Source organism: Nansenia antarctica, assembly GCF_963989245.1.
Source record: "Nansenia antarctica genome assembly, chromosome: 2".
NCBI classification, from domain to species: Eukaryota; Metazoa; Chordata; class Actinopteri; order Argentiniformes; family Microstomatidae; genus Nansenia; species Nansenia antarctica.
This window is the reverse complement of record NC_137675.1, coordinates 89,667,594-89,678,969: the sequence shown is the minus strand read 5'-3', so window position 1 is coordinate 89,678,969 and position 11,376 is coordinate 89,667,594. Positions and strand designations below refer to the sequence as shown.

At 52.4% G+C, this 11,376-nt stretch overlaps 1 protein-coding gene across 1 annotated transcript in view; it reads left to right on the top strand.

Annotated features, from left to right (window-relative positions):
• Positions 1-562: 562 nt before the first annotated feature.
• Positions 563-11,376, top strand: part of grid2ipa (glutamate receptor, ionotropic, delta 2 (Grid2) interacting protein, a) — a gene marked incomplete at both ends in the record, with an annotated part of 38,718 nt that continues 27,904 nt past the window's right edge. Inside the window, 3 exon segments of the mRNA XM_080523651.1 lie at positions 563-644; positions 10,689-10,715; positions 10,718-10,941. Of these exon segments, the coding sequence (XP_080379777.1) occupies positions 563-644; positions 10,689-10,715; positions 10,718-10,941 (333 nt within the window).

Here is an 11,376-nt window from a genome sequence, read left to right as displayed (position 1 = left end):
AGGACGTGGGCCAGACAGTCTCACCCAGCGACGATGGCAAGCCTGTCTCCTCTCACACCACCACCCCTCTCTCTCCTCCCGCTCCTCTCTCTCCTCCCTCTCCTCTCTCTCCTCCCTCTCCTCCCTCTCCTCCCTCTCCTCCTGCAAGCCTGACTCCTCTCACACCACCACCACCCCTTTCTCTCCTCCCTCTCCTCCTCCTGCAAGCCTGACTCCTCTCACACCACCACCACCACCACCCCTCTCTCTTCTCCCTCTCCTCCCTCTCCTCCTCCGCTCCTCCGCTCTGGGTCTCTTCTGATCCGGATAAAACAAGAGGGAAGGCGTCGGGCCGCGGGGTTCCGCCGATGTGACCGACCTCCTGAGCAGGAAGGCTCTATCGCTCTATCGGTCTCAGTGAGGGTTTGTTTGTTTGCTGCCGGGGGCTTCGGAGGGGGGGTGAGGTTACCCTCGGGGGGCTGAGGTGACCCGTGGGCGGGGGTGGGCGTTGGGGCGCTGGCTGGGACGCCTCTTCGCGGGTCTTGACGTCCCGGCGTACGGCGCCGACAGACGGGTCCAGAAGATGAGACGCTTCCTCAGCCGCAAGGGCCGCTTCTCCCTGCGCCAGAGCAAGTCTGGGACCCGCAGCGCATCCAAAGACTTCTGTGAGTCTCTCTCTCTCTGTCTCTCTCTCTCTCTCTCTCTCTCTCTCTCTCTGTCTCTCTCTCTCTCTCTCTCTCTCTCTCTCTTTCCTTTTATTTTTTGTTTTATTGTTGAATTCTTCTTTTTTCCATCTGTTTTGTTTCTCTTGTTGTCTTCATCCTGTCTTCTTCTTCTTCTTCTTCTTCTTCTTCAGAAGAGAACTAAAGAGGTCTAAGGCTGTGTGTATCTGGGTCGCAGGCTGGCTTCACAAGTATTTTGGGCTCTTGCTCTCGTTGTACAGAGGTTGTAAGAGGCTATGTGGCAACGTGGACGACCTGGAGCGTTTGAGTGTTTGTTTGAGCGCACACATCCTGGTGTGTTTTGATCTAAAGTGCTGTCAGATTCTGATGCTGTAACATTTGTTTTGTAACGAGCAGTTTACTAAAAAGCCTTATGATGCTTGTACTCTTCTGACGTAATCTCACAGGGACTTCCAACACAGGTCATCCAGATTGCCCTGGATTACCCAGCAGTACTTGTGGTGAAAGCATTGACAGTCAGTTTGCATCTCTTCACCATGATTGTTTGATGATTGTTTGATGGGGGTAGTGGAGGTCTAGTGGGGGTAGTGGTGGTCTAGTGGATAGTGAGTTGGACTTGGGATCGGAAGGTTGTGAGTTCAAATCCCGCCTGAAGCCACACCACTGCTAGTGTGCCCTTGAGTAAGGCACTTAGCCCTCAGTTACTCCAGGGGGAATGTCCCTGTAATTCGTAATTGTAAGTCGCTTTGGATAAAAGCGTCTGCTAAATGGCAAAATTAATTAAATTAAAATTAATTTGACAATAATGACAAGACGTGTGTGTGTGTGTGTGTGTCTAACCTCTAGGCTACCTGCCTCTCTAACCTCTAGGCTACCTGCCTCTCTAACCTCTAGGCTACCTGCCTCTCTAACCTCTAGGCTACCTGCCTCTCTAACCTCTAGACTACCTGCCTCTCTAACCTCTAGACTATCTGCCTCTCTAACCTCTAGGCTACCTGCCTCTCTAACCTCTAACCTCTAGACTACCTGACCTCTCTAACCTCTAGACAACCTGCCTCTCTAACCTCTAGGCTACCTGCCTCTCTAACCTCTAGACTACCTGCCTCTCTAACCTCTAGGCTACCTGCCTCTCTAACCTCTAGACTACCTGCCTCTCTAACCTCTAGACTACCTGCCTCTCTAACCTCTAGACTACCCGCCTCTCTAACCTCTAGGCTACCTGCCTCTCTCACCTCTAGGCTACCTGCCTCTCTCACCTCTAGGCTACCTGCCTCTCTAACCTCTAGACTACCTGCCTCTCTAACCTCTAGACTACCTGACCTCTCTAACCTCTAGACTACCTGACCTCTCTAACCTCTAGACTACCTGACCTCTCTAACCTCTAGACTACCTGCCTCTCTAACCTCTAGGCTACCTGCCTCTCTAACCTCTAACCTCTAGACTACCTGACCTCTCTAACCTCTAGACTACCTGCCTCTCTAACCTCTAGGCTACCTGCCTCTCTAACCTCTAGGCTACCTGCCTCTCTAACCTCTAGGCTACCTGCCTCTCTAACCTCTAGACTACCTGCCTCTCTAACCTCTAGGCTACCTGCCTCTCTAACCTCTAGGCTACCTGCCTCTCTAACCTCCAGACTACCTGCCTCTCTAACCTCTAGACTACCTGCCTCTCTAACCTCTAGACTACCTGCCTCTCTATCCTCTAGACTACCTGCCTCTCTAACCTCTAGACTACCTGCCTCTCTAACCTCTAGACTACCTGCCTCTCTAACCTCTAGACTACCTGCCTGTCTAACCTCTAGACTACCTGCCTCTCTGAGCTTTAGACTACCTGCCTCTCTAACCTCTAGACTACCTGCCTCTCTAACCTCTAGACTATCTGCCTCTCTAACCTCTAGGCTACCTGCCTCTCTAACCTCTAACCTCTAGACTACCTGACCTCTCTAACCTCTAGACAACCTGCCTCTCTAACCTCTAGGCTACCTGCCTCTCTAACCTCTAGGCTACCTGCCTCTCTAACCTCTAGACTACCTGCCTCTCTAACCTCTAGACTACCTGCCTCTCTAACCTCTAGGCTACCTGCCTGTCTAACCTCTAGACTACCTGCCTCTCTGAGCTTTAGACTACCTGCCTCTCTAACCTCTAGACTACCTGCCTCTCTAACCTCTAGACTACCTGCCTCTCTAACCTCTAGACCAGGGGTCGGCAATAGGCGGCCCGTGGGCCATTGCTGGCCCGTCACCAATAATATTTGGCCCAGCAGATTATTTTGAGAATCCTTATTATTATTTTTTTTAATTTTTTTTTTACAATATCGGACCGACAGTCCAACACCACACCTATAATGTCCGAATAGAGAATCGACCTCCACCTGAATAATGCGTATTGTACTTTTATTCATGTTTAGAGTGAATGACACAGGGACAGACAATCAGGCAGCGAAGCGCACTGACGCTGAACCCCTCAGAGTGAATCATAAGTAGGTGGACAAGGCGTGGTGCTGAAATAGCCGACATGCGGTGTGTGGTTTGAAAAAAATAACATCAGCTCATTAAATCATTCAAACGTAATGTTTACGTATGTGACTGCAACACACATATGAACAGTAACAAAGCAAATTCTGTTTAATTTTCTGAAAAACATTGACAACAAAATCGGCGCAAAAGTGGTGGTAGGCCTATGCTCCTGAAACGACAGAGCAAACGCGCTATTAGGGATAATAAGTACAATGAGCCATAAGCCATTCATTCAAAATATACAAAATACAATTAGGTTATTAAATACAATAACGACAGGCTTGGTACTCACGTAATGTGAAAAGTGGCATCTCTCATCGGTCAGTATTTGCTTGATATCTGGTGATATTGACGTCACTTTAATCCGCGGTTGTTTTGAAAACTAATAATATTCTTGATTTGATTATTGATAATAGTGATAACTTGAGTGTTTTCAAAGGGACATTTAGGCAGGTTTGTAATAACAGACACTGTATTTCAAATTAATTAGAGAGAGTCTCAACTATCGCAACTCTATAGTTTTTGCACCGCCGCAACCTTCTTTCTACGATGCAACGATCTCCTGTAAGGGGTTCAGAGCTGTCTGGAGTTCCTCCTGGATTGACACAAAACTTTACTGAGGAGATTTCTGGACTAATTTGACAGTCCCACTATGCTTTCATACTCAGTGATTACTAATTAATAAGACCATTATGATAACGACATGGATCCATGTTGAGATGTCCGCGAGACATGCAGAGATTGTTTGTTATTTGAAGGGTATACCGCCATCCGCAGGCAGTTTATTTTTTATGCATCAATCGATTCCTCTCGTGCGTCTTTATCACATTCATTGACGAAAAGGACGACTCGCATGTATAGAAAGGGAACATTGTGAGCACGGAAAATGTGAGTCTCACAACGGCTTTGCATTGATGAAACGTAGGATGAACGTATAGTATAGTTCGCTGTCCATTCCTCTTTAAATGCCCTGTTTTCACCGTCAACTTTCCTCTTTAGACCTTTGGAGAGTGACATGATGTTTCTCTTGCTAGCAGGTTAAATGTTTAGCTAACTTCACCCGACACGCAAACAACCAATCCAATAATAATGTGACCTTGTCTGGGAGGAGGGGGGAATAATTATCTGAATAAAACTATGTTAAATAATTATTAGAATAAGTTAGGCTGCGATACATCGTCAGTCCACACATTTATTATTCAAAACTATGGAAAAGGGTGAAACTACGTTTCAACGTTGTTGAGAATCACAACACAAACTCGCTAGTCAAGCCTAATACTGCAACGTAATGGATTGGACTACTACCTAGTTAACACTACTTTACATTGTTAGCAGGCTCACAAAACAAGCTGTGTTAGTTGACTAGCAATGTGTACAAGTATTAGAACGTGTCACATTTTTTTAACAATCAATTACTTAAATTAGCCTTTGATTATGTTCTGGCCCGCCATCTAGTGGCTCAAAAAAATGTTGGCCCGAGGCCAAACCTAATTGCCGACCCCTGCTCTAGACTACCTGCCTCTCTAACCTCTAGGCTACCTGCCTCTCTAACCTCTAGGCTACCTGCCTCTCTAACCTCTAGGCTACCCGCCTCTCTAACCTCTAGGCTACCTGCCTCTCTAACCTCTAGGCTACCTGCCCTCTCTAACCTCTAGGCTACCTGCCCTCTCTAACCTCTAGGCTACCTGCCTCTCTAACCTCTAGGCTACCTGCCTCTCTAACCTCTAGGCTACCTGCCTCTCTAACCTCTAGGCTACCTGCCCTCTCTAACCTCTAGGCTACCTGCCTCTCTAACCTCTAGACTACCTGCCTCTCTAACCTCTAGGCTACCTGCCTCTCTAACCTCTAGGCTACCTGCCCTCTCTAACCTCTAGACTACCTGCCTCTCCAACCTCTAGACTACCTGCCTCTCTAACCTCTAGGCTACCTGCCTCTCTAACCTCTGCCGTTGTGCCCTTGAGCAAGGCACTTAACCCCTAACAGCTGACTATGGCTGACCCTGTGCCCAAAGCTCTGCTCTCCCTGGGGGGGGGGGGGGGCGTGTGTGTTCTACCTTGGGGGGGGGGGGGGGGGCAGCAGTCTCCGTGTCTCCGGGGTGCAAAACAAGAGAAAGAAATCCCAATTGTGGGTTAATGAAGCTCTTATCTTCTATTGTCTTCAAAGAAACCTTGGACATGTGACAGCCTGTTATGCTGCCTTCACACACTCTCCTGAGTTACAGGGTCATGCTGCCTTCACACACTCTCCTGAGATACTGGATCAGTGCAGATGAATGGAGGGGAGGAGGGAGAGGAGAAGAGAGAAGAGGAGGGGAGAGGAGAAGAGAAGAGAAGAGAGGAGAGGAGAGAGAAGGGAGGGGAGGGGAGAGGAGAAGGGAGAGGAGAGGAGAAGAGAGGAGAAGAGAGGAGGAGATGAGAGGAGAGGAGAAGAGAGAAGGGGAGAAGAGAGGAGAGGAGAGGAGGGGAGAGAAGAGAAGAGAAGAGAGGAGAGGAGAGAGAAGGGAGGGGAGGGGAGAGGAGAAGGGAGAGGAGAGGAGAAGAGAGGAGAAGAGAGGAGGAGATGAGAGGAGAGGAAAGAGAGAAGGGGAGAAGAGAGGAGAGGAGAGGAGGGGAGAGAAGAGAAGAGAAGAGGAGAGGAGAGGGAGAGGAGGGGAGGGAGGGGAGGGGTGGGGTGGCCGTGTTAGCTACTGGGACACAGCCAGCGACTGCAATAATGAGAATGAGGCCAGTGACCAGGGGGGGAGGGAGGGGCAGGGAGGAGGGGAGAGGAGGGGGAGGGGAGGGGAGAGGAGGAGGAGGGAGGAGGGGAGAGGAGGGGGAGGAGGAGGGGAGAGGAGGAGAGGAGGAGAGGAGGAGAGGAGGAGGGGGAGGGAGGAGGGGGAGGGTGGAGGGGAGAGGAGGAGAGGAGGAGGGGGAGGGAGGAGGGGGAGGGAGGAGGGGGAAGGGAGGAGGGGAGAGGAGGGGAGGGGAGGGGAGAGGAGGGGGAGAGGGGAGAGGAGGGGGAGGGAGAGGGGAGGGGGAGGGGGACAGGGGAGGAGGGAGGGGAGGGGGGGAGTAGGGGCTGTGTGTAGGGTGTAGGTGTGTGTAGGGTGTGTGTGGGTGTGTGGGGGTGGTGGGGTGTGAGGTGTGTAGGGTGTGGGGTGTGTGTGGGTGTGTGTAGGTGTGTAGGTGTGTGTAGGTGTGTGTAGGGTGTGGTGTGTGTGTGTGGGTGTGTAGGGTGGTATTGTGTGTATGTGTGTGTAGGTGTTTAGGTGTGTGTAGGTGTGTGGTGTGTGTTGGTAGGTGTGTGTAGGGTGGTGTAGGGTGTAGGTGTGTGTTAGGGGTAGGTGGGGTGGTGTGTGTAGGATGTAGGTGTGTGTAGGTGTGTGTAGGTGTGTAGGTGTGTAGGTGTGTGGTAGGTGTGTGTAGGTGTGTGAGGGTGTGTGTAGGGTGTAGGTGTGTGTAGGGTGTAAGTGTGTGTAGGTGTGTAGTGTGTGTAGGTGTGTAGGGTGTAGGTGTGTGTAGGTGTGTGTAGGTGTGTAGGTGTGTGTAGGGTGTAGGTGTGTGTAGGTGTGTGTAGGGTGTAGGTGTGTGTAGGTGTGTGTAGGGTGTAGGTGTGTGTAGGTGTGTGTAGGTGTGTGTAGGGTGTGTGTAGGGTGTAGGTGTGTGTAGGTGTGTGTAGGTGTGTGTAGGTGTGTGTAGGTGTGTGTAGGTGTGTGTAGGGTGTAGGTGTGTGTAGGTGTGTGTAGGGTGTAGGTGTGTGTAGGTGTGTGTAGGTGTGTGTAGGGTGTAGGTGTGTGTAGGTGTGTGTAGGGTGTAGGTGTGTGTAGGTGTGTGTAGGTGTGTGTAGGTGTGTGTAGGTGTGTGTAGGGTGTAGGTGTGTGTAGGGTGTGTGTAGGTGTGTAGTGTGTGTAGGTGTGTGTAGGTGTGTGTAGGTGTGTGTAGGGTGTAGGTGTGTGTAGGGTGTAGGTGTGTATGGTGTGTGTAGGTGTGTAGGTGTGTGTAGGTGTGTGTAGGTGTGTGTAGGGTGTAGGTGTGTGTAGGTGTGTGTAGGTGTGTGTAGGTGTGTAGGGTGTGTGTAGGGTGTGTGTAGGTGTGTGTAGTGTGTGTAGGTGTGTGTAGGTGTGTAGGGTGTGTGTAGGGTGTGTGTAGGTGTGTGTAGGTGTGTGTAGGTGTGTGTAGGTGTGTGTAGGGTGTGTGTAGGGTGTAGTGTGTGTAGGGTGTAGGTGTGTGTAGGTGTGTAGGGTGTAGGTGTGTGTAGGTGTGTAGGTGTGTGTAGGGTGTAGGTGTGTGTAGGTGTGTGTAGGTGTGTAGGTGTGTGTAGGGTGTAGGTGTGTGTAGGTGTGTGTAGGGTGTAGGTGTGTGTAGGTGTGTAGGTGTGTGTAGGGTGTAGGTGGTGTGTAGGGTGTAGGTGTGTGTAGGTGTGTGTAGGTGTGTAGGTGTGTGTAGGTGTGTGTAGGGTGTAGGTGTGTGTAGGGTGTAGGTGTGTGTAGGTGTGTGTAGGTGTGTGTAGGGTGTAGGTGTGTGTAGGTGTGTGTAGGTGTGTGTAGGGTGTAGGTGTGTGTAGGTGTGTGTAGGTGTGTGTAGGGTGTAGGTGTGTGTAGGGTGTAGGTGTGTGTAGGTGTGTGTAGGTGTGTATGTGTGTGTATGTGTGTGTAGGTGTGTAGTGTGTGTAGGTGTGTGTAGGGTGTAGGTGTGTGTAGGTGTGTGTAGGGTGTAGGTGTGTGTAGGTGTGTGTAGGTGTGTGTAGGGTGTAGGTGTGTGTAGGGTGTAGGTGTGTGTAGGTGTGTGTAGGGTGTAGGTGTGTGTAGGTGTGTGTAGGTGTGTGTAGGTGTGTGTAGGGTGTAGGTGTGTGTAGGTGTGTGTAGGGTGTAGGTGTGTGTAGGTGTGTGTAGGTGTGTAGGTGTGTGTAGGGTGTAGGTGTGTGTAGGTGTGTGTAGGTGTGTGTAGGGTGTAGGTGTGTGTAGGTGTGTGTAGGTGTGTGTAGGGTGTAGGTGTGTGTAGGGTGTGTGTAGGGTGTAGGTGTGTGTAGGGTGAAGGTGTGTGTAGGTGTGTAGGGTGTAGATGTGTGTAGGTGTGTGTAGGTGTGTGTAGGGTGTAGGTGTGTGTAGGTGTGTGTAGGTGTGTGTAGGGTGTAGGTGTGTGTAGGGTGTAGGTGTGTGTAGGTGTGTGTAGGGTGTAGATGTGTGTAGGTGTGTGTAGGTGTGTAGGGTGTAGGTGTGTGTAGGGTGTAGGTGTGTGTAGGTGTGTAGGGTGTAGGTGTGTGTAGGGTGTAGGTGTGTGTAGGGTGTAGGTGTGTGTAGGTGTGTGTAGGGTGTAGGTGTGTGTAGGGTGTAGGTGTGTGTAGGTGTGTGTAGGGTGTAGGTGTGTGTAGGTGTGTGTAGGTGTGTGTAGGGTGTAGGTGTGTGTAGGTGTGTGTAGGGTGTAGGTGTGTGTTGGTGTGTGTAGGGTGTAGGTGTGTGTAGGGTGTAGGTGTGTGTAGGTGTGTGTAGGGTGTAGGTGTGTGTAGGTGTGTGTAGGGTGTAGGTGTGTGTAGGGTGTAGGTGTGTGTAGGTGTGTGTAGGTGTGTGTAGGGTGTAGGTGTGTGTAGGTGTGTGTAGGGTGTAGGTGTGTGTAGGTGTGTGTAGGTGTGTGTAGGGTGTAGGTGTGTGTAGGTGTGTGTAGGGTGTAGGTGTGTGTAGGTGTGTGTAGGTGTGTGTAGGGTGTAGGTGTGTGTAGGTGTGTGTAGGGGTGTAGGGTGTGTGTAGGGTGTAGGTGTGTGTAGGTGTGTGTAGGGTGTAGGTGTGTGTAGGTGTGTGTAGGGTGTAGGTGTGTGAGGGTGTACCAGGGGTTTGTGGTTAAAGAGTGAAAGTTCCATTATCTACAGAGTTAGCTACATTAGCTACAGAGTTAAAGTTTACATTAGCTACAGAGTTAAAGCTCCATTTGCTTCTATGCCTCTGTGCCTGTTGGTGTTGTATGTGGTGCTGGTTACCTTCTGGCTTCTTGTGTTGATTTTTCTTTTTGGTGAACCGAAGACAATGTTCCACCTTGGTGGACAATAAAGTTATTAAATTCAATTCAATCCCTCCTCTCTCCTCACCCGTCCTTCCTGTCATCCCTCCTCTCTCTCTCTCTCTCTCTCTCTCTCACCCACCCATCCTTCCTGTCATCCCTCCTCTCTCTCTCTCTCTCTCTCACCCATCCTTCCTGTCATCCCTCCTCTCTCTCTCTCTCTCTCACCCATCCTTCCTGTCATCCCTCCCCTCTCTCTCTCTGACTCCCACCCCCAACCAATCACAACTGTGTGTTTCTCTCTCCCTCCCTGACTCCTCCCCCTCCCCCTCCCCCTCCCCCCTCCCCCTCCCCCCTCCCCCTCCCCAGACCTGACCCTACCAGCGACCAATCACAACTGTGTGTTTCTCTCTCTCTCCCTCCCTGACTCCTCCCCCTCCCCCTCCCCCTCCCCCTCCCCCCTCCCCCTCCCAGACCTGACCCTACAGCGACCAATCAGAACTGTGTGTTTCTCTCTCCCTCCCTGACTCCTCCCCTCCCCCTCCCCCCTCCCCCTCCCCAGACCTGACCCCTACCAGCGACCAATCAGAACTGTGTGTTTCTCTCTCCCTCCCTGACTCCTCCCCTCCCCTCCCCTCCCCAGACCTGACCCTACCAGCGACCAATCACAACTGTGTGTTTCTCTCTCCCTCCCTGACTCCTCCCCCTCCCCCTCCCCCTCCCCCTCCCAGACCTGACCCTACCAGCGACCAATCACAACTGTGTGTTTCTCTCTCCCTCCCTGACTCCTCCCCCTCCCCCTCCCCTCCCCAGACCTGACACCTACCAGCGACCAATCAGAACTGTGTGTTTCTCTCTCCCTCCCTGACTCCTCCCCCTCCCCCTCCCCCCCTCCCCCTCCCCAAACCTGACCCTACCAGCGACCAATCAGAACTGTGTGTTTCTCTCTCCCTCCCTGACTCCTCCCCCTCCCCTCCCCCTCCCCCTCCCCAGACCTGACCCTACCAGCGACCAATCACAACTGTGTGTTTCTCTCTCCCTTCCTGACTCCTCCCCCTCCCCCTCCCCCTCCCCCTCCCCCTCCCCAGACCTGACCCTACCAGCGACCAATCAGAACTGTGTGTTTCTCTCTCTCCCTCCCTGACTCCTCCCCCTCCCCCTCCCCCTCCCCAGACCTGACCCTACCAGCGACCAATCACAACTGTGTGTTTCTCTCTCTCTCCCTCCTGACTCCTCCCCCTCCCCCTCCCCCCTCCCCCTCTCCCCAGACCTGACCCTACCAGCGACCAATCACAACTGTGTGTTTTCTCTCTCCCTCCTGACTCCTCCCCCTCCCCCTCCCCCCTCCCCCTCCCCAGACCTGACCCTACCAGCGACCAATCAGAACTGTGTGTTTCTCTCTCCCTCCCTGACTCCTCCCCCTCCCCCTCCCCCCTCCCCCTCCCCCTCCCCCTCCCCAGACCTGACCCTACCAGCGACCAATCACAACTGTGTGTTTCTCTCTCCCTCCTGACTCCTCCCCCTCCGCCCTCACCACAGACCTGACCCTACCGGCGACCAATCAGAACTGCCGGAGGAGTTCGGGTTCCGCTGGCGGGGCGGGGCCCAGTTACAATCCCTGTCCGTGTCGGAGGGCAGCAGCGCGTGCCTGGCGGGCCTGGCCCCCGGGGATCAGGTGGTGGACATCGAGGGGCAGGACGTGACCAACCTCAGCACGCAGGCCCTGATCGCCCTGGCACACACCCTGAAGACGGTCCCCCCCAGCATCGGGGTCGTGTCCCGCATAGAACAGGTGGGGCAGGGGGGGGGGGGGGGGTTGAGGCCAGGGGGGTGGGGGGTGGGCAGACTTCCTGGTTCACTACACTGTCTCCCGATGGTTTCCTGTCTTCTCTACACTGTCTATGTCAAATACAAAAGAACAGGTAGAGAGAGAGAGAGAGAGAGACAGCGAGAGAGAGAGAGAGAGAGAGAGAGAGAGAGAGAGAGAGAGAGAGAGAGAGACAGAGACAGAGACAGAGACAGAGACAGAGAGAGACAGAAAGACAGAGACAGAGAGAGATAGACAGAGAGGGGGAGGGGTTCTCTGTCTCTCTACACACCTCTCCTCCTGACTTCCTGTCTCTCTCTCTACCCTCTCCTCCTGACTTCCTGTCTCTCTACACTGTCTCTGTCAAATACAAAAGAACAGGTAGAGAGAGAGAGAGAGAGAGAGAGAGAGACAGAGAGA